Source organism: Castor canadensis, chromosome 2, assembly GCF_047511655.1.
Source record: "Castor canadensis chromosome 2, mCasCan1.hap1v2, whole genome shotgun sequence".
Taxonomy (NCBI): Eukaryota; Metazoa; Chordata; class Mammalia; order Rodentia; family Castoridae; genus Castor; species Castor canadensis.
In genome coordinates, this window is record NC_133387.1 from 102,519,139 (window position 1) to 102,542,559 (window position 23,421).

The 23,421-nt window shown below is 49.0% G+C and overlaps 1 protein-coding gene across 1 annotated transcript; it reads left to right on the plus strand.

Moving 5' to 3' along the window:
- The first annotated feature begins 1,512 nt into the window (after positions 1 to 1,512).
- Positions 1,513 to 15,002, plus strand: LOC141418090 (uncharacterized). The gene is made up of 6 exons (XM_074058136.1): positions 1,513 to 1,567; positions 2,187 to 2,496; positions 2,589 to 2,699; positions 3,214 to 3,314; positions 9,274 to 9,362; positions 10,669 to 15,002. Exons 1-6 carry the CDS (start codon positions 1,513 to 1,515, stop codon positions 10,696 to 10,698), a joined length of 696 nt encoding a protein of 231 aa, XP_073914237.1. The 3' UTR covers positions 10,699 to 15,002.
- Positions 15,003 to 23,421: the final 8,419 nt, after the last annotated feature.

Genomic DNA, 23,421 nt, shown 5'->3' on the forward strand with positions numbered 1-23,421 from the left:
GCATATTCAGGTCCTTGTCAGAATTCAGTATTCTGCAGGGGGTGGTTGGTGGTTGTAAACCAAAGGCTGTCCCAGCTTCTAGAGGCCACCATGTTCCATGGTCCATGGCCCCTTTCCTCCCTCACCCAAGCCATCGACCATAACTGAGGTCCCTCTCATGTTTCATCAGTCTCTAGCCATAACTAGGAAACATTCTCTGCTTTTGAGTTTCCTGTGATTCCACTGAGTTCACCCAGATAAGCCAAGATAATATTTCTAAGTCAAGGTTATTAATGTTAATCACATCTGAAAAGTCCCTTTTGCCACATGAGGGGGCATAGTCACAGGTTCCTAGGATTAAGGTGTGGACATTTTGGGATCCATTATTCCACTATCACAATGAGGGATTCTATTTTCAAATAAAACTCATATAAACTCTTAAAATAATTTCAGAATGAAAATTGTCTTTGGAAGCAACTCTACACCACTTTCAAAGATGTGTCTTTTCTTGACACAAAGTTCAATGACTTTTGTTTTACTGTTTGTTGGAATTCTAATTAACCAATCACTATTCAAAATTAGCTAACGGTGTTATACTTTAACACCACTAAAAAAAAAGATTTGATTAAGACTGAAGTGGTAGGCCAAATGTTAGTAGTATACAATTTGAATCCCAACTACTTAGGAGGTGGAGCTAGATCAAAGATGTAGGCCAGCCTAATCAAAAGTTAGGGAGACCCTATGGCAGAAACAAGCTGGGCATGGTGGTTCATGCCTGAAATCCCAGCTACTTGGGAGGCAGAGGTAGGAGGATCGAGGTCCAAGGCTGTCTCAGGTAGCAGTGTGATACTCTATCTGAAAAAAACAAGCTTGGCTCAAGTGTAGAGCTTGTGAGGCCCTGGACAGTCTCCAGTACTTAAGAAAGCTAGAGGGGGAGGGGAGAAAGAGAGAGAAAGAAAGAGAAAGGAGAGAGAGAGAGAAAGAGATGAGATGGGGAGGAAGGAAGGAAGGAAGGAGGTGGGGTCTTCTCATGAACTTCTGTCAAATTGTGATCCTCCCCATCTCAGCCTCCCAAAAAAGAATAGATGCATTTTTTTTCAGACATTTACATGCTTTGGAGAGATAGCTATCAACTTCCCTTACAGTATCACATGCAGTATCGTGTGTACTGTTTGTTACCAGCACACAACTGGCTCCATATCTAACTCTCCTTGTCAGTGAAACAACACCCAAAGCTGGTCTACACCCTGGTCAATAAGACAAGTTTACTAATCACGTGCTTGGCTCTTGAGGGAATATCAAATTTGCATAAAAGACTCAAATTCCTCCTCCCAATTTTTATACCTACCTCATGTGTGAGTCACAGACAACTTGTACCAGCACAGCCCATAGATCAATAACACTCAATAACACAGGTCTACAGTTCCAGAGTGCTCCAAACATCTCCTCCAGGTAGACACATGGGTTGCCCCTGGCCAGCACTGTAGGTGTCCTAGGTGGGACAGTGCCCCCATTGGACAGGATGATGTCCACATGTCCATTGGCCTGGAGCTGTCTCCAGGGAAGACCTTCAGGGCAGTCCCTGGCTGTGGGTGTCCAGGGCCAGGCACCCTCCTCTCCAGGCCCCTCGCAGCCCTTCCCCCAGCTTTTGGGGGAGGTTCCTCCCTCATGGACCCCACATAGTATATAGACCTAGTTGAGGACACTGAGAGTCCCCACTTGCTCTCACACCCTTAGCGCTGACTCCACTTTCTTTCCCTCTGCCCCCCACGCACCTGCAATAGCCATGTCTTTTTATTCTCCATAGTTCCCACCTCTTTGCCAGAGGCAACCTTCCTGCAGCCTCTACCAGGGCTACAAGCACAGATAGATCTGGGGCCTTACTGGGAAGTTGGGAGATAGGGGTGGGGTGGTGGACAGGAAGCTAAAAAAATCTCAAAATCCAGAGGGGCCATGAAAAGCTCTTCCTGATTGTGGAAGCTCCAGGGTACCCAGGCCTGTGCAACAGAGCCAGGGGGGTCAGGGTGTGAAAATGGCCCTTCTGAATCCCCACCTAGGCCACCGTCCCCAGACAGCCCAGAGGTGTAAGAAAGCTGGTGGCAGGCAGAGGTGAAAGGGCCTGTGCTCTGTGACTGTTTCCACAAATGGTGGAAACATTAGGTGGGAGGCCCGGCCTCCTGACTGTTATTCCAGTGCTCCTGGCTCAGATGCACCTCCGCTAGCACCTGATAGACCCAGGCACCCACAGCCCTGTCTGATCGTAAGCCAGGGAGATCATGGCCCAGTCCCCAGCCCCAGCAACAAACTGCTTTTCCCCTCTGGACCACCAGGTTCTGTGCTCAGTCTTTCCTGCTGGTGGGAGAAGAGGACTGTCCTGCCCACTAGTCAATGTCCTTTGTCTTGCCCAGCAGCCTCGGCTTCCACATGGACGACCTGGTCTCTCCACAGCCTGATCTCCTCACAGTCACAGAGCCCTGTGCCCCAGACTGGAGAGGCCTCTAGGGCTCCACCTGCCAAGTGAGTTCAGGGTGGAACCCAAGCCACACATGCCTGGTGCCAGGGATTGCCACTAGCCCTGTCTTCTCCCCTTCTTGTCCCTCTGCCTCCAGACTGCAGAACTCTACCCTTCTCTCTGGCCCTGCAGCCTCTACTGCCCTGGTCCCCGTGTTCAGTGGACTCCTTGTCATCAAGAGCCTTGGGCTGTCAGCTCTGCTCCTCTGGTGAGTGATGTGGATTGAGCTAGGAACTAACAGAGCAGGGAACTGTTTCTGCCTGAGGATGGAGGATCCCTGGGGAAATCACCAGGAAACCAGTAGGAAAATTGTAACTGACAGGGCTGTCCAAGTGGAAGCTTCACTGAGTCCGTCCACCTGGCCTCCTCGTACAGGCCACCTCAGTCACATCACCTGCACAGCCACAAAGTCTCTCCCACTCTGGGAATGCCCAAGTCCAGGGACTGCCTAAAGCCACTGTCTCAGGCCTCCCACTCACCCTGCGATCTAAAGGACAGAGGGTAGACACAGAAGGAAAAGAGCCACCAGCTCAGGGGACATGTGTGGAAATCGAGAGTCTGGAAACAGGGCCAGGTTGGACCAGGAGTAGGATTGCTGGAGAAGGAGCTTGTTGGGAGAGGAAAAGGAAGGGGAGGGAGGGTGAGGAGGGGAAGAAAGAGAGAGAGAATCAGAGCCCAAGAATGGGTTCTACTCACTTCATGGTCTCCTCCTCACATCTCAGGACCCTAAGGATCCATGCGTACTACACAGACAGGACCCTGAGCGCCCATCTCAGCCTAGGCCCCAGGCCTAAATGCACCTACCTGAGTCACAGGACCCGAGGTGGGTTAACTGTGTCCCCCAGGCCTAGCTCCCAGGAGCTCCTCCCTGACCTCTGAACACTGCATTTCCTGCAAAGAAAAAGCCAGAATTTAATTGAATGCTGTTGGTACACCTCTCACTCCAGAGGAGTCCTGCCTGCCATACCCACCCCTCACCCTCTCCCTGCACACAGTCTGCAGCTAGACCAATGCAGTCCAACTGTAGGAGCCAAGCCTCTGAGCCAGTGATGATCATCCACCCCCCACGTCTGTACCCCAGGGAAAGAAAAACTTTAGACAAAACACACTTAATAGAATTCATTTCAACAAAGAAGGGTTTGTGAACCAGGCAGTCCTTATAACAAGAAGAGGGTCAGAGCTCAGCCCTGCAACCCAGGCAGGTAGGCAAACAGGAAGAGACCAAAGAGTAGAGACAAGGAACAAAATGCAGACAGATTATCTCCAAGTTACTTTCCTTGTGAAGATGGAAGCCGAGGATAGCCTCATCGTGCCAGCCAACTCGGCTCTGTTCAGGGATTTCCTTCCTTTCTCTACCCTGATTCCTCAGCTCAGAGAACTTAGTTTGGGCTGGTGGTATGGGACTTTGGCATGAGTGATTTGGTCTTGTTAGCCTGATGCAGGAGGTCAATCCAAACTAGCCGCTTCTGTGAACCCATCCAGGGTCATTAGTGGGGCCCAGCACTCTGTCCAGTTCGCCACCCTCTGTCATCCCTCTCTGTGCAACCCATGCCCTCCTGGCTGCTGCCAACATGGCTGTGAGCACAAGAAAAAAGGGACCCCCTCCCTTGTGCTGCACAAGCTAAGCAGGAGACTCTCCCCTCCCCCAACTCACAATGGGACAAGCACTCACTCCCACAGGACTGATCTTTTTTTTTTCTTTCATGGTGGTACTGGGGTTTGAACTCAGAGCTCTCAAGGCACTCTACCAATTGAGCCATGGCCCGACCTTTTTTTTTTTTTTTTTTTTTTTTTTTTTGCTTTAGTTAGTTTTTTTAATAGGTTCTCTGGGTTTTGCCAGGGACCAGCCTCAGACCACAATCCTACCTATGGCTTCCCAAGTAGCTGGGATTATAGATATGATACCACCACACCCAGCTTGTTTGTTAAGATGGGGTCTCAACTAGTTTTTTGCTTGAGCTGGCTGTTTTCTCTTTCTGACACTGTCACCATGTTGGACCTTCCCAATGGGCCCTCTAACTTTCTCATCTTTTTTTCTGTTGTTCATCACCTATTTTTCTTTATTTCTACTTTATGAGACAAGTCCTCATGGTTACATTCCAATTCTTCTATTCCAATGTTTACAATTGATGGGGCTAGGCACTGGTGACTCACACCTGTGATCCTAGCTACTCAGGAGGTAGAAGTCAGGAGGATCGTGGTTCAAAGCCAGCCTGGGCAAATGTTCTCAAGACCCTATCTTGAAAAAGCCCATCACAAAAAAGGGCTGGTATAGTGGTTCAAGGTGTAGGCCCTGAGTTCAAATCCCAGTGCCAGAAAAAAAATATGCTACTACATGTTTTGTTCACCTGAATGTTTCTTTTTAGCATGTTTCCTCTGTGTGCATGTTGTGTCTTTTGTTCTTCCTTTTGTTGACTCAGTCCTTCCTCAGAACTTTCTGGAAACTTCTGTAGATTCTTGGCAGTCTGTCTGCAAGAGGAGTGCTGGTGCTCGGCATGTAACCCAGGGCTGTGGGTTCTAGACCGACCAGGCAGGAGATGGCTCCATTTTTCAATACGTGACAGCTCAGTTTCTCCCAAAGGCCTCTCCTGATGTCCTTCGTGAGGGACAAGCTGGAGCAAGATTGAAGGCAACCTAGGAAAGGGGTCTTGCTCAGGATCTGTTGTCACTTGGCACCCATTATTTCTCTCTCTCTCTCTCTCTCTCTCTCTCTCTCTCTCTCTCTCTCTCTCTCTGTCTCTCTCTCTAGTGTCTAGTGTCCTGAGCAGAGACTCACTCAAGTTCTCCGTGAGTGACAGGATGTGGGCAGCTGACCTGCCCTTGCTCTCCTGCAAACACAGATTCTGGGAGCTCAGCTGATCTGCAATGCAACCCTGCAGCAGCTGCTGTCCGTGGTCCAGCGCCCACCTCTGCACTGCACTCAGAGATGCCTCTGCCTCCCATCTCTCTGCGCTGGGGCTCTGAGGGCAAAATGACCTGCTTCTTATGCCCCTCACCCCTCCCATTTTCTCTGGTCTGTGAAGTAGGCCCATTGTTAGCCAACTTCAGTACGTGTTGGGTTTTTATTGTTGTTGTTCCTGGTGGGACTGGGATCTGATCTCAGGGCTTCATGCTTACGAATCAGGCACTCTCCCACTTAAGCCACATCTCCACTCCATTTTGCTCTGGCTATTTTGGAGATGGAGTGTGGAGAACTGTTTGCCCAGGCTGTCCTCAAACCTTGATTCTCCCCATCTCAACCTCCCAAGTAGCTAGGATCACAGGCATGAACCTCTGGCACCTGGCAACTTCAGCATGTTTATGGAACTCTCTCTCTCTCTGTCTTTGAGGACAGGTGTATATACTTCATCCCCATTTATGGCCCTTTGCTCCTCCACAGCCTCTTAGCAGATTTATCATAAAAACACCCCATCTGGAAACCCACCACCATGGGTCACACCCTCTCCTGTAAAGCCTCCTGTCTCCCTCCCACTCCCAAATGTCAGGGTAGGCACTGAGACCCCAGACCAACTTTGTGCCTTGATCCCTCCAGAGTTGGTGACTCTGCTCAGGAATAGCTGGGCACCCTGGTCTTCCCTCATCACCCAGAACCACATCTCAGTAAGACCTTGTAAATTCATGAAGGAGCCCCATTTGCAGTCTTCCCCAAATCCACAAGCCTCATCCTCTGCTAACCTCTCAAGCGTGCAGCCATCAGCACAAGCCACTGTTCTCCCAGTTTCTTTACACAGCACCTCTCATTCTTGCTAAGATCAGTTCTCATGAGGACACTCTTGTTGCTTGCAGTCCTCTCCAGTGGTGACATTTTGACCTCTTCACCTCAGGCCTGAGGGTATGGTTGCTGTCCTCTGTGTTCCTAGTTGCCCCTTCCTGCCTTCTAGTCCTCCACACACAACCCTCATAGGGTTACTTCAGCCATCAGACCATGGCATCATTACGGACCCTTTGTCACCCTTGCAGATCCTACACAACCTGGGCATTCCTCTCACCCTGTGGGTCTTGACTTTTGGTTCCCTGTCATTCTCAGTGCTCCTGCCATAATCCTTGGTGACCTTGGGCCCATGTGGACTCATACACAATTTTCCAAGTCCCTGGCCTCTCAGCTCCTTGGCCTGCCCCCGCCAGTGATCTTGTCCTCTTCCCCACCCCAACCTTCCATTGAGATGGTCAGCATGAGTGCTGGCCCCTCCTTCGTCTCAGTCCAATCTCTACCTGTCTAGTTCCATCACAGTTACCTGAACCTAGTGCCTCTTGAGTCCCACAAGGACCCATGACCTGTCACCTCATCCCTTTCCCCCCACCTTACTCATGCTCAACTTTCTCTTAGACCCCATGGTCCAACAGCACACACCCTTCACACCCGGGCTCCTCTGCCACCCTTCAGCACACACCCACACACCTGGGCCCCTCTCTTCTTTACTGAAAAGCCCCTGGTTAAATGCTAACAGTACCTGAATCCAGCTTCCCACATGCTCTGTGCCTGAACCCAGAGAAGCTGAATGTCATGTGAAATATAATTTGTCATGCTGAAATGTCCCATTGTAACATACAACCTCAAAAGTGGAGTGGCCTTGCTCCATTGTACACCTCTGTTTCATACCATCCTCTGTCCCCTCAACTCCAGAACCTCCTCCCTCTTCTCATGCTCAGCTGGTTCTCTCACCTCTTAATTCACTGGAAAGAAAGAGAAGGAAGGAAAGGAGGGAAGGAGAGGGGAAGGAAGGAAGGAAGGAAGGAAAATCCACTTGATCCAAGCATGTGCCCTTGGCCCTGTACATCTCTCTTCTTCCTGTCACCCTCCCTGCCCCCATTCAACCAACCACTCCATCCCAAAGCCCATCTACTCTTATCTACACAAGAAAAGTATTACTCCAGGAGTTTTCCCCTCTCTCCTGCATCATCCCTTTTTCCCTCTCTCAAGTGTCTTGACATCAGAATGGAAGTGAGCTCTAATGTGTTAAAAGCCCCCTTAGGCCACAGCTCTTGGCTTCTGTTCCATCATTCCACTTCCCTCACCTGTGAAAGAAATGGCCACACCTCAGTCTCCAAGGCTTCTCTCTCTCCTCTCTCTTGAGCCCATGCCAACCAGGCCTTTGTATCACTTCCTGAAACATCTTGGCACAGTCTCCAATGGCTTCCACACTGTCAAAGTCGAGGTCTGTACTGAACCCCTATCATACTGAAAAGATAAACCCTAGGGCATTGCCACTACTCCTTCCTTTCAGAAATCTTGTCTTCCTTTAACTTTATGATCTCCCTCCTAACTCATTTGAGGCTGCATAACAAGGTACTTCCCAAACTTGGTAGCTTAAAATGACAAATGTTTATTGTCTCTGAGTTATTTGGAGTGGAGGAGTGTCAAGAATTTGCAAACAACTTAGCTGGGTATTTCTGGCCTGGAATCTCTCACTGATTGCATTCAAGAAGTTGGGGAGGTCATATGTGGACATTAGATCAAGGGCAAACACAACAAGGGGATTGGACTTTGAGCACATGATAAAAGTGAGAGCACACAAGGGAGGGGTAAGGATAGGTAAGGCACCTAAAAAACCAGCTAGCATTTGTTGCCCTTAACGCAGAGAAACTAAAGCAGATACCTTAAAGCAACTGAGGCCAATAGGAAAAGGGGAACAGGTACTAGAGAAAAGGTTAGATCAAAAATAATAAACCTAGAAGGTAACACCCACGCACAGGAAATCAATGTGAGTCAATGCCCTGTATAGCTATCCTTATCTCAACCAGCAAAAACCCTTGTTCCTTCCTATTATTGCTTATACTCTCTCTACAACAAAATTAGAGATAAGGGCAAAATAGTTTCTGCTGGGTATTGAGAGGGGGAGAGGGAGGGGGTGGGGGCAGGGGGGAGAAATGAACCAAGCCTTGTATGCACATATGAATAATAAAAGAAAAATGAAAAAAAAAAAAGAAGTTGGGGAGGGAAAACATTTCTGCTACCCTCCATGAGTTGGATCTTTGAGTGTGAAATTATCTGACAAGGTAGACTGACAAGAAAAAAATATATTTGTTATTACAAATGTATTAGGTGCATAAGAGCATCACGGGAGAGAAAATGAATACCCCAAATCAGTGAGATCCAAAGGTTAGACACTTCTAGATCTACAAGGGGAGATAAGGATTTCTGAGAAAGATGAGTGGGCCCTTAGAGGAGCAGAAGAGAGTCTATGACAAGGTCTGGGCTTGAGCAAAGTTCATGTGTCTGGGGATGAGATTCTTGGGGAGGGAAGTGATGACAGTGACTTCCCCTGGAAGGTCTATCTTTAGTCAGATAAGGGAAACTCAGAGGAAGCCCCTTCCTGCATTGGCTGCTCCCCAAGTGCCCTCCAGTTGAAGGTACCAGCCTGTTAGCTGGCATATTTGGGGTGGTATCTCCTGAACTCCTCCATCAGCAAGAACCTGGATCTCCTAAAGGCTGGACAGTGACTGGAGCTCAGTCCTAGATGGTATAATCACAGCGTTGCCCTGCCGTGTGGGCTTTCCTTATGGCCCAGAGCCAGCTTCCCAGACTGGCCCATCCATGAGCGTGAGGAGGAAGCCACCATGCCTTTTATAACCTGGTGTCTGACATGAATACCATTCTTCCTGTCATTGGAAACCAGTCACCAGGCCCAGCCCACACTCAAAGGGAGAGGGAGTAGGCTCCATCTCCCAAAAGAAGGTCTATCAAGAATATGCAGATACATTTTGATATCACCATGTTACACACTCCAAGCACAAATTATTTACATCCCTCCAACAGGTTGCCTTTTCTCTTCCCTCCAAAGGCCTCCAAAGTCTTCTCCCACCATGGTATCAGCGTGAGATCCAGGAGCCTGCCTTCCCATCAGGTCCAGGTGCAGCTGCACTTCCTCAGGTGAGGTTCTTCAGGTACAGTTCTCAGAGTGAGCACCTGTGACATAAGCAACAAGGTATCTGCCATCCACACATGTCCAACATACAATGACAGTACAGTGCAGGATAACCCCTGTAGACACTCTTGCTCAAAAGACAGGGAAATGGGAGGCAAAGGGAGCCACTGACCCACAGCAAGTCAAAATTCAGCTGAGCAAACATTGCAAATTCCTTGATTCAAATACTGCCCGACTTTTTTTTTTTTCTTTTGCGGTACTGGGGCTTGAACTCAGAGCCTTCACCTTAAGCCACTCCATCAGCCCTATTTTTGTGAAGGGTTTTTCAAGATAGGGTGGCTGGCTTTGAACCCAAATCCTCCTGATCTCTGCCTCCTGAGTAGCTAGGATTATGGGTGTGAGACTGACTTCTAACTGGCAAGAGCTCCTTATGGGTCTTGTTCACCCCCAGGCTCTGGATTCTACGCTCTGAGTCATCTTTCTCTTTCTGTAAAGGGAGCCCATGCTCACAGCATCGTAAATTCCTCGAGCTGCTTCCTTGAATAGAATCTGAGGGACAGCACGACTTAACTTTTTTTTTTAATATTCTAACCTAGCAGTGTTTTGTGAACATCATTCTCTTTAAAAATGTGCGGTCTGCTGCCAATCTCATGACTCTGTAATGAGACAAAAGCCACACCTGGCCAGTGTCAGTGACTCACATCTGCAACTCCAACTACTTGAGAGGCTCCAGGTTCGAGGCCACTCCAGACAAATAGTTCACATGTGCCATCTCTAAAATAACAAGAGCAAAAGAGGTGTGGCTCAATCACTTGCTATGCAAGCACAAAGCCCTGAGTTCAAATCCCAGTCCCATTAAAAAAAAAAGTCACACTCACAAATTTCTTCAACATAAGATCTCTTCTGTGCCTTGGGCTCTGTTGAGATGCTGAAGCCTTTAAGCCTATTAGACACTCTCATGTTTGAATGAGAGGAAAAAAAAATCTGAAGTGCTCACCCTTGTCTAGGGTACCATGTGGTCTTTGACCTCAGTTCCTGACACAGACCTTTGTCATTTCCTGAGTGATAGGAGTATCTGACACAGGGCTCCTGAACCTGGACTTGTTTTCTCAGCTCAGTCTTCTAAGAGCTTGAGCACGTCACTATCCTTCTCTGAACCTCCTTGTTTTCCCCTCTGGAAAATGTGAGTGATGGAGCTGATTCCCTTTCACATGAAGCTGTAAGAGAGTGTGAACTGAACACTTTCCTGCGCCCAGCTCAGGGTAACCAGTCACATTAGTCCATTTTTGGATTTGTTTTTGTTTTTGCTAGAACCAACTGCCTGAAGCTGAGTCACTATAAAGAAGAGTTTTGGAGGCTACACGACCAAGATCAGGTGGTCCCATCTCTTCAACCTCTGGTGCCTTTGGCTGTACCACATCTTAGCAGATGGCATCATGTTGGAGCATGTGTGACAGGGCATGATCACATGGTGAGACAGGAAGCCAGAGAGACTGGGAAGGAGCCAGTCTTATAACAACTCATTCTCGCAACCACTCACTCTGAGACCAGCATTAATTCCTTCCAAGGAACAGCACTCAGCTAGGATTGTGGATCAAGTGGTAGAGCGCTTGCCTCACAAATACAAGGCCCTAAGTTCAACACCCAGCACCACCAAAGTAAAAGGCTCCAGGAGCAGCACTTTCACTGACCTAACCACCTCCCTCTAGGCCCCACCTCTTAAAGGATCCACCACCTCAACAATACCATACTGAGGACCAAGTTTCCAAAACATGAACCATTGGGAAAAAAGTGCCTTCAGCACTGGGATCAGTGCACCACAGACCCAAAAAACAAAAGGAGTCAGCCCATGAGCACAGCTGTGAATCTGTAGGTGGAGGGGCCCAGGGGAAGATTCCAGGACAATCTGAGGGAACAGGGCAATGGCAGGAAACTAGAGGTAGAAAAGAGGCAGCGAAAGAGGGACATAAGTGTGCATCAGATAGCAGAGGATGGAGCCCAGCAAGGATGAGTCACTTTGCTGTGAAGTCACATTAGTTAGTGCCATGGCCTCACCTGAGCTCAACAGAGAGGGCACATGGTCCCAGGGTGGAGTTGAGGCCCCATCCTTTCTCCAGTCAGCCTCAAGGGTCTGTCTGGTAGCATCCTGGTATCCAGGGACAGTTTGAGCATCCAGAGCCCACGGTCTTTCCCTAGTCCCCACCTTCTCTTTCCAGTTCTCACCTTCCTTCCTGGCTCCTTTTGGGGCCCAGGCTCCATGTCAGGCCCAAGACAGGAAAGCCTGGACACAGCCAGTTTCTCAGACAGACCACTTTTCTGTTCATGGCTAAAGTGCTGAACTTATCGGGGAAATGTGAGTATAGATGGAGCATTAAGGCTATTGAGAAAGGATTTTTCACTTGTGTTGGGTGTGATAATATTAATTTGCTATGTAGCAAGCTCTGTTTTTAGAGAGATGCATGATGAATTATTTAAGAAATACATGTCAGGATATCTGTAATTTATTTTTAAATACTTCCACATAAAAAATGCAGTGAGTTAAAAATAAAGAGCATGAGGAGCACCTGGACCCTGACTCCAGTGATAAAGCCTGCTTCAGGCACATCCTGCTGCTCTGTGGAAATTGGACGGGTGACCTGCCCCTGTGGAAAGACACCTCTCTGGACCTGCCAGTTAGAAAAATGCACCCCCTTCCCAGCCAGCCCCCAGCAGGATTCCAGCCCCGCCTTGCCCTCTGGGCAGCCTGAAGGAGCAGCCCACCCAGGGGTTCCAGCACTCAGATGACAGCCCATGCAGCCTTCCCAAAACCTAGCCCACTCCCAGCCCACTTCTCAGTTAGCCCTGAACTTGGCATTGGTCAGCAGACTGCTGCCACAGCTGCATCTAAAATTGCACCCCCGTGCCATGTTTTCTCTCTTGTTTGGGAAATTATGCATAAATGTTAATTAAAAAATTCTTACTTTCTTTACCTTTTTTTCAACCAACAAGTGAGACAGTGGGAGCAGTGGGAGGTAGGGAGACAGCCAGACTTCTTGGGCTGGGGATTCCTCTCTCCTCCCTCACTTCCAGTCAGTCCCTTCCCCTCCAATTGCCCTCCCTCCTCCCCATCTGAGGATCCCATCTCCTCCCACCCTCTTTGCTCTCATCTCTGACCTGGCATCTTCTCTAAATCTCAGCCTCCTCTCTCCCCTCCCACCTCTCCTATGTTCACAAAACCTCCCAAGATGGAAATGCTGTGGACCCACTACTTAGATCTGGATTTGAGGTCCAATGGGATTTAGGTCCCAGTGCCTTTAACCACATCAACTGTCTTCAGCCCACCCCTAAAGGGGAAATGGATAAAACCAGGGCCAAGGAAATGGGGGAGGAGATGAAGTGAAAGACTGGGGCCACAGCTGAGTTGACCACAGTTTCCTCCCTGTCTCAGCTCCCCACTTGCTTAAGGCAGGGAGAGGAAGCTGGGTTCCCCCTCCCCCTCAGCTCTTCTAGAGAGACCATTTACCTCAGGTCCTTTTTCAAACAAGGCCTTCGTCCTTCCGAATTCTTTCTTCTCAGAGGTGCTGGAGATCCTGATGAATCAGGCCCATTTCCTGCAGATCATAATTCTTCATCCCTCATCCCTCAGTCCAAAAGCTCACATGGTGGGTAGCACCCCTCTTGTACCAGTGTACTGCACCTGGCCTGCTCGTGCCCTGGACTTCAATGCAGGACTTGGGGGGAGGGTGGGAGAAGTCAGGAGAGGGAAAGGGCAGGCCGGGGAGGGGACTCAAAGCAGAAGGGCTGACAGGAGGCTTCTTATGCTGTGGACAGCCCTGCTGGGTCCCTTGATCTAGGCCTTGAGTGCCTGGTTCCTGGAGAGAGGAATCAGAGCCTGAGAAAAGAGGAAGTGTCTCTGTGGGCAAGACCCGTGTTCATCCAAGAGGATGGGCAAGGGAGGGCTCCCAGCAAGTCATTATGACTTGACAGTCACAGACCCAGACACAAAACACTACTGTGTGCACCCCATCTGTGACCTGGATCTGCAGCCCTGGGTCTGGTTTCACTGGCCCCAACTGGGCTCCTAGGGGCGAGCTCAGGAACAGTGCTCCCCATAGCTCTCAGTACATCCAGAATCATCCCCAGGGGTCCCCAGATAAGCCCCGGCTCTGAAGAAATGGGAGAGGTGCCACTCACTGTTTCCCAGGGAAGGACCGGGCCCTCCATCCAGGCAGCTCCCTTACGGAGCCAGTAAGGAAGACTGCCAAGTAGATTGACCTAAAAAGCAAATCTTTTGTGTGATAAAACATACCATAAACAATGTTTTTTTAGTTATGGCAGGGTAGAAAAAATAATATGTACAATATACAAAAAATAATATCGACAATGTGAAAAGAGCTTGTGAAATCAGTGAATAAAGGACCACAATTCAGTAGAAGAAACAAAGAAGGATAGAAACTGCCATGCAAAGAAATGCCCATGAAGGTTGGGGATGTGGCTTAAACAGTAGAGACAACTGCCTTGCAAGCATGAAGAAGCCCTGAGTTCAAACCTTACTACTGCTAAAAAAAAAATAATAATAAATAGGTTCAGAGAAAATTAATATATGGAAGAGCATAGATTAATTTCATCAGTAAATGGGAAAATACAAATCAAAACAACAGTGATGGGGGCTGGTGGAGTGGCTCAAGTGGTAAGAGTTATCAAAACATTAGGTGTGTATCCACTTCCTGCAGACAGTTCCATCTCTGGTGTCTGCGAGAGTCTAAATCATGCATATACAACAGGCACATATAAAAGGTTATTTGTCTCAACATTTGATATACTAGTGAAGCTTAACAGATAATCCAATGGCCATAGGAAAGGAACAAAATAAATGATGTCACACCTCTAGCATAGAGTGCTATGTGGCAGGTTAGAAAGACTGACACAGATCTGTATGTACAAGCACACACCAGATGGCCAAAGTGTATTTAGTTCAAAAACATCAGGCTAAGTGACACAGTCAAAATGGAGATGGAAGCTTTACCTCTAGACACAAGGTGTGTGCGTGTGCGTGTGCGTTTGCGTGTGTGTGTGTGTGTGTGTGTGTGTGTGTAAATACAAGAAGGAGGGTGTACAAGAAACACTTCAAGAGGCTACCAGGGTAATGCCTATGGAGGAGTGTGTGTGACTGCATTGGGACAAGGGGTCCAAAAGGGAATTTCATATGTTGTGCTGTATTCTACTAGATTGTTTGCATGATTTTTTACAATAAATGTCCTTATGTTATGCAACACTTTGGACCTAAAATGTCCCTCAAAGGCCCATGCATTGAAGGCTTGGTCCAAGCTCTCCCTTGGTGTGTTTGGGAGGAGGTGGAATCCTTAGGGGGTGGAGCTTGCTGGCAGGAAGTGGGGCGACTGGGGGTGAGGAGGATATGGGAACCCCTTCCTTTTCTCTCTCTCTTTTTACTTCCTGAACACCATGAGGCAAAAAGGCCTCCTCCACCACACATTCCCTCCATCATGTACTGTGCTGCCACAGGCCTAAAGCAGCAGGATCAAGCAACCATGGACTGAAACTTCTGAATCAAGCCTTTTAATTTGATTTTCTCAGGTATTTTGACACAGTAATGGAAAGCAGACTAACTGGTTTTGTTTTTGTTTTCGTTTAGAGAAAGATAAAGAGGGAAGGCATAATAATCTCAGGAAGCAGAGGCAAGAGGATCACAAGTTCAAGGCCAGCCTTGAGACCCTGTCTCAAATAAAACACAAGAAATAAAGGAATGAAGGGGGGCGAGGGAAGAAGGGAGGAAAAGGAAAGAAATGAAAAGCTTTTTAATGGCTGTTGAAATAAGAAGGAAATTTGCAAGTCACAGCAGCCTTGCCCCCAGACAGCAGTGGAAGGGTGTGTGACCCAAGGCTCCTGGTGACAGGCTAGTTCATGTCCTCTCTGGAGGCTACATATGCTGCATCCTCATTGGACACTTTAATTATTTGTTCTGACTTCTCAATTACCCCACAAGTTTAACCCGACTCACTGAAGCCCTCTTCCCTGTGTCCCACCCCTGCCTCTAACCCTCTCCAACCCAGCAATTGCATTTAATTTACATTCATCCAACTAGAGAAAAGGTTAGTGCAAGAAGAATTAACTTAGAAGGTAACACACATGCACAGGAAATCAATGCAAGTCAACTCCCTGTGTAGCTATCCTTATCTCAACTAGCAAAAACCCTCGGTCCTTCCTATTACTGCTTGTACTCTCTCTTCAACAAAATTGGAGACAAAGGCAAAATAGTTTCTGCCGGGTAGTGAGGGTGTAGGGGGGGTAGAGGGAGGGGGCGGAGGGTAAGGGAGGGGGTGGGGGAAGGGGGGAGAAATGACCCAAACGTTGCATGCACATATGATATGAATTAAATAAAAAATTTTTTAAAAATTTACATTCATCCAAAAGCCCACACCCAAGTCTGTACCTTACCCTTATTCATAATTGCCACAAACCGGAAACAGCCCAAAGGTCACTTAGCTGGTGAATGGATCAGCAAATTATGACACATCCCACACAAATTATGATACATCCCACACAAGGAAAGGAACTATCAATCCACGTGACAAATCTGATAAATCTCAGAGCATCTGGAAGGAAGCCAGATGCAAAAGGCTGCACACTGTCCGGTTCCATATATGAGACATTCTGCACTAAGCAAAACTATTGGAACAGGGGCCGCTGCTGGGAGAGGGGTTACTACCCAGAGCTCTGCGGAAGTTTGAGGGGCTGGGGATAAGACTGTTCTATGTCTGGACTGTGTTCGCACACAGCTATGCCCACCTCTGTCCACTCCACTCCTGTGATCCAACCTGGACTGGGAGGTGGACTGAACAGGGTGGCCCTCATCTCTCTTCTTTCCATCTTTACTCCTTCTTTCTTCCTCTTCTTCCTCCTCCTTTTTCTTCAGCAGCAGAAATCCTGTATTGTCCCCCTGCTCCGTATACTGTATACCAAATGCAGTGCCATATTTTGCTTTTACGTATCTTGCCCCACTTACCCTGAACTCCTGGGCTCAAGTGGTCCTCTGGCCTGAGCCTCCGAAGCAGCTGGGACTCCTGGTACAGCTACTTTGCCCAACTACAATGCAGTGTTTGTAACCATCGTCCCCTGACTTTGTAGAGTTTAGTCATTATTTACTTATAGGTGTTACTGGGGTTTGAACTCAGGGCCTCACACTTGCTGGGCAGGTGCCGTACCACTTGAGGCATTCTGCCAGCCCTTTTTTGTGTTGGGTATTCTTAAGATAGGATTTTGCAAACTATTTTCCTGGGCTGGCTTTGAACTGCGATCATCCTGATCTCTGCCTCCTGAGCAGCTAGGATTACAGGTGTGGGCCACCGGTGCCTGGCTATTCATCCTATCTTAATGAAGCTGTGTACCCTCTGACCAGCATCTCCCCACTTTCCTCACCTTCCACCCCTGGAAGGCACCTTTTTACTTTCTGCTTCTATGAATCCAACTTTCGCAGAGTCCACTTGTAAGTGAGATCCTGCAGTATTTGTCTTTCTGTGCCTGGCTTATTTCACTTAACATAATGTCCTCCCACTTGTCCACACTTATCCCAGAGAAGTAAAAACGTCCACATAAAAAACATGTCAATGGCTGTTCATGGCAGCTTTGTTTGTAATAGCCCAAAACTGGAAACAACCCAGAAGTCCCTCTACAGGCGAATGGTTAAGCAAACCACGGTACAGCCATGGAATACTGCTCAGTGACAAAAAAGGAGTGAAGTACCAATGCATGCAGTAACCTGGATAGATCATAGGGAATTTAAGCTGCATGAAAAAGATCACATGCTGGAGCCAGGCATGGTGGCATGTACCTGTAATCCCAGTGCCAAGAAGGCCCAGGCTGGAGGCTCTCAAGTTCAAGGCCAGCTAGAGCTATGCAATGAGACCTGTGTAAAAAAAAAAAAAACACATTCCCATAACGTTCTTGAAATGACAAAATAGTAGAGATGGAAAACACAGCAAAGGCTGGCAAGAGCTAGGAATATCAGGGAGGGTGGGTGTGGCTATGAGTGGGGAGCAGAGGAAGATCTTGGGGTGATGAAATTGTGGTACATCTTGACTACTGCAGTGGTTACAGGAATCTGCACATGGGTGAAAAGGATCCAGGATCTCTCTGCATTATTTTTCAATTTCTTTGAATCTATAATTATTGAAAATTAACAAGACAAAAAGGAACATCTGGGTTGTTTTAGTTTGGGACGTTAGTAATGCAGCTGCTATGAACACTCATTTACAGGATTTTATGTGGATTTCATTTTTTCTGGAAAAAGTGTGGATAACTGGCAGTAGTCCTTTTGTATCTGTATTCTCCACTATTAAAACCAAGCCAGGCGCCAGTGCTCATCCCTGTAATCCTAGCTACTTGGGAGGCTGAGATTGGGAGGATGGAGGTTGGAGGCCAGCCCAGGCAAATATTTCTGGAGACCCCATCTCCAAAATAACCAGAGCAAAATGGACTGGAGCTGTGGTTCAAGTGGTCGAGCGCCTGCTTTGCAAGCATGAAGCCCTGAGTACAAACCCCAGTCCCATTAAAAAAGATGACCCTCCCCCTTCCTGCTTTGCTCTGAAGAGGTGGGGAATGCGTTCTCTGATTGTATGCCTCCTCCCAGGGCCGAGTGCACCGTAGGCTTTCATGAAATGCTTGTTGTAATGATCGTGGTGTTACGCAGACACCACCTGAGGTGTCTACACCCTCAGGGGTTGAGATGGGTTGGGATTTCTCTCCCAGGACACCGGTTTGGCCCCTGGGAAGGAGCCTGCCTCTAGGGGTTAAGGTAAGAAGACAGGAAGGGGCCGCAGCTTGCTAGGAGCCAGCCGCCGGCAGTGCCACCCTGGCCCACCAGGGCGCAGCAGAGGAGGGAGTATGGCTCCCAGCTCTGCGCTGCAGCGGGCAAAAATCTCTGGCAGGCCAGGGAATGGCGCTGCCCAAGGCCTTTCCCCAGCCTGGCTGCCGCTGCAGGTGCAAAATATCTTGCGCATTTCCAATGCCTGATAAAGAGGGATCCCCAACGCCAAACAGATAGCTACCTGCCTTGAAAGAAGGAGAATGGAGAAGCGGTGAGGTGGCACGGTGTCCCCTTCTCCTCCTTGCCTTCTTTTCTTTCGTGCAATCGGAGCTTGCAGAAGCCCCTCCCCCCCACACACCTCAGAGCATATGCTTCTTCACCTTCAGGGATGAGGTTGCCACTGAAGTCTAGATCTCCTGGATTATTCTGATGCTTAAATAACGTGAAACCACCTTGCACAACACCTGGCACCTGGCAGGTGATCAATAAGCCTGTTCCTGAGCCCCTTGCCGCCCCTGGAAAAGCTCTGCATCTGGTACCAATTCCGCTGCAGTATCCCTCATGGCCACTAGGGGACGGTGTGGGACCAATAAACCAGCCCTTCTCTGGGGAAAAGAGAATGCCCCAGCCAGAGGAGCTGTGGCACTGGAGAGACTGGAAGGATCTTCTTGCGCCCACGCTGTCTCTGCAGCCGGGAACAGGCCCAGAGCAGGTAACGCAAAGGCAACAGGTGGAGCGGCAAGGCAGGACATGGAAACACCTGAGACCCTCAAACCAGGGGCCGCGGGATGCTGTTCACCTTACAGCCCAGACTGTGGAGCAGGCGCATTTAGAGACCTTACCCACTGCGCTGCCCATTGCACTCCCCCTCCGAGGGGCAGAGCTGCTCAAGAACTCTGGCCTGCAGGTTCATTTTCAACACACTGAATAGGGACAAACTTGAACATCTGTATTAAGAAACTCCACAACCTGAAAAACATGTACGAGTTAGTTAAATTCCCTAATCTTTGCTTATCACTGTTTAAAAAAACAAACATAAATCAGATTGCAACACTCCCTTTTGCAAAATACACCCAGGACTTTCACTACGCCTACTATTCAATCCAAGGTCTGTTTTCCCACCAGGAGGAAAGTCGTCCTCTGGCCCACCACGACCCTTCCCCTAACTCGGCCGCAGGAATCCAGGGCGCATTCCCAGGGCAGAGGCTCTCAGTGCCCCTCTCGCCGGGCTGCCCCTAGTTGTGACCCTTTCCCAGCGCGGGCCCGACCGGGTCCAGCCACCGTGCTCCAGGGTCGCCAGTCGGTGCTGGTTAGTTAAGAAAAATAAACAACGTTCCAAATGAAGGGTATTCCTTTCAACCCAAGTCCCTCACCTGCCAGAGAAATGCAAACAGCGGGGGACGGCCCGAGACCGCCAGGGCCCTGCGCCATGCTGCGGGTGGGAGGGCCGGGCCGCGGTAACCCGAGCCGCCGCGCCTGCTCCCCGTGCGCTGCCCTCCGCCTGCCCCTTCGCTCCTGACCCCGCCGGCGGCTAGCCCGCTATCCGCGGCGCCCCCCACCGGGATGCGACCCTGGCCCGCCATTCTCTGCTCGCGGAGCTGTCTCCTCCTCAACGCACTTTGTTTGGCCCCCATCCCGACCTGTCACCCCGGGAACTCCCGCCTAGTCCTCGCGCCCACGTGGTCACAAGGCTGCTGTCAGCCACGCTCCCCTACAGTGGTCGCGCCTCAGGCCTCAGTGCTGGGATTAAACATCATGGAGGGAGGAGGGGGGACAGGCGGCGTCAGAAAGCCGCCTTAGCAAACTATTGCCTAAGGGATCGGGGTGGTCGTCTGTTTCCAGGTGTGTGTCGTCCGGTTCACCGCCCGCTCCCCCCACACACACCCCAATCCTGCAGTGTGCTACGCGGGCAGCGAGGAGCGCCTCAGAGAAAGGCCCCACCTGGCTCAGTGTAGCCACCAGGGCCTGACAAGGGCGAGAGGGCAGCCTGTGTTGGGGTGGAAGTATTCAGCCTGCGCCCGGGACCACCAAGGGGAGCGGAATGGGCGGGAGAGGATGACCTGGTTCTTATCCAAACTCCACCTGGAGGAAACAGGCCCAGCAAGCCGCCATGAAGGACGCGACAGCGCCACCCTCGACTTTTTTTTTTTTTTTTTCCTGTTTCAAAAACTATTGAGTCTGGCGGCTGCAAGTGCGTGCGAGCAGCTGGGAAGGTGTCGAGAACAGTCCTTGGCGCTGGGCGCACAGGGAATCGTGGGATCCTGGCAAGAAGGCCTCCCTAACTCGAGAGGAAGCTTACTGCGCCGTTCTCAGTGGCCCTGGGATTCGCCAAGGCCTCCGATCCCTGGCGAGCCACCATTCAGAGACCCCGGAGTCTCCGGGCCTGGAGTGTTGGGAAGGGGCGGTGTTGTACCCGCTTCCTCCGAATTCCTTTATTGCAAAGTTGGGCAATGCCAGGAGCTGCGAAAAATGTCCCACGTCAAGGTCCTGTCGGCTAAGTGAGACAGTCCTGGCCAAACAGACCTGGACCCGCCAGCTCTGATCTCCTTTTGTCCCCAGCTCCTTTACGCGCTGGACAGCCGCGTAACTGACCGCCTGTCTTACTGCACTCTCCAGGCGTCCCCGCCTGCGCTTTCTCGTTCCCAATTATTTCTCAGGGTTGGGAGCCAAGCGCTCTCCCGGGAGCGTTGCTCACACGTGTGCGTTCACATACCACATGCACACGCACCTTCCATTCTGCGCCCTGTCCCTCTGCGTCGCTGCGCTGCGCAGCTCATTGGTGGATGGGGGCTCCAATGCCTCTGGAGCTCCAGGCCTTGACTTTCCCCGAGTCTCTAGACCCAATCTACAATCAATAGTCGTTACGTGTGCGGGCCACCTCTCTTGCCTCCACGCCCCTTCCCCACACGCAGACAAGTACACCGCATTAGAGAGTTCTTTCCTCGCACTTCCGTGAATGCGAGAGATGTGAAGACGGGAGAATTCCTCTTTCCTTGAGGATTTCCTATCTAGGAATTCAAATGGGAATTTTTCGCCCATTGTAGTAAAAAGGGGGAAAAGTTTGGCTGAGGGTAGGGAGAAGAAAAAATAGACACCTGCACCAGTAAGGCCATCTCTTCCCAGCTCCCTAAATCGTTCCCTTCTGCCTGGTGACACTAGGTAATTCTGGCAGGAAGGAATCCGTTCCTTTCCGATTCTTTAAAAGGCGCCACTTTGGAGACTGACAATAAATCTGAGTAGCCTAAGTCCTCCCCATCCTTGCTCCTTTCGGACCCTGCTGTGTAGACTTGACCTAAAAGAACTCCCGAGAGAAAGGTTTGAAAGCCCAGCTCCGAGCACCTGGGACAGTGTTTGACAGGTCAGCTCTTTGCTGTCCCTCCCCCAAGTCCGATACCCGCCTCCCCGCCTCCTGTCCCTCTACAACTCACGCCCCGCCCCGCCTTGCACGGAACTCAGCCACCGATCCCCGGGCGAGGACTCGGCTGACAGTTAAATTGCAATGTAGGCCGAGGGGGGAAAAGGGACCAGGTGACTTTAACGGGCCCTGCAGACAAAGCGCCTCCCCTGGAAGCAAGCCGAGCCAGTGCTGCCGCGCGGCGCGTCTCCCGCGCTTGGGAGAGAGTTTGCAAAGTCACAATTACATCTCTTAACCTTTCTTGCTCCCTGCAGCAGAAAGTCCCATTATATTGAAATGAGATTATTAGCCATCAAATACTTTCTTTCTCGGGAATTTTTTTTTTAATTCAAATACCTTAACGACTTGGCAATTGCATTTTGATCAGATTTAGTTGGCGCCCCAGCCTGGAGCGGGAGCCAGGGCAGGAAGGCTGCTGTTGGGGAGGGACGAGGGGTGCCAAGAGTTTGCAAAGAAAATCAACCCCTCTTTTTCTCCTCTTCTTAGGAGTTATCCACTGGGTGGGGACCTCTGGGCCTACGGGAGAGACAAGAGACAAGGGATCTTGCATAGATTAGAGAAGTCTTCTATCCCCTTCCGGTTTTAGTCCTAAAACACTTTACAAATGGAACAGGACTTTCGGGCAGGGCAGGGCAGACCTAGACACTGGGGCAGAGACCAGGAAAATTGGCAGCTGCAGGCATCTGGGTAGGTCTGGGGCACCATGTAAGGACTGAGGTTGGAACTGGGGGTCGCGCACTTAGCTGTTTCCGCTCATGACCTTGGAAATCAGCACTGGAAAGCTGTTTCCATCTAATCTCAAATCAGTAGGAATTATTTCTAATCAGGAAAATTACTGATTTTCAATAAAGTAGGAAATCATGCTCAAATGCTGAAAACTTACTTAATATTATGTATTTTGCAAACCTATTTTTATCAAATATTTTATAACAATGTATGCCCCGTACAATTTGTACTACTCTGTAAGGCAATATTCTTAATGATTTTCCATTATGCAAATATTTTATTAGATAAAAAAATCAAAATCAAAACTGTAAAAATGATAAATTATATTTTATTAACATGAAAAGACTCTGCCCTTAGAAGATAAGTCAAAACCTGGAAGAAATAATTATAAGACATGCTGATAAAAGGCTTGTACCTAAAATATTTAAAAAATTCTAGAATTAAATAAAATCAAAGTAGAAAATTATTGAGATATGAACAGACATTTACATACCAAAAAAAATCTCAACCAGACCAGTAACTACATGAAAAAATGTTCAATATTATTGATGATCAGGAAACTGCAAATGAAACTGCAATCAGATAATACCACCCCATGCTGCAAAATACAAGACAGAATAACCTTTTCAATAAGAGTGAAGAAAGTGTGATTCAACACGGTGTTAGCCACCTGGATTTGGATTCTTTTTTAAAAAGTAAATTAGCCAGGAGTGTGGTGGCATTTGTCTGTATCCCAGCTACTAAGGAAGCAAAAGTAGGAAGATGATGGTCCCATGCCGGTCCAAGGCAAAAGCACGAAACCCTATCTGAAAATAAGTAAAGCACCAAGGGCTGGGGCCATGGCCTAAGTGGTAGAGCACTTGCCTGTCGAGTGCAGAGTCCTAAGTCCAAAACCCCAGAACTGCAGTGCACACACACACACATGTACATGTATGTACAGATGTATTTGTGCATATAAAATTTATATTTACATATATATGAAATAAAAGCTTACACAGTATTCAAAAGGAAACAGCAAGTAAATGAATGTCTAAAACAGACTAAATTTAACTACAAAAATACAGAAGAGCACCACACATTGATCAAACTGATGTGACAAAGTAGAATCCCACAGTATTGA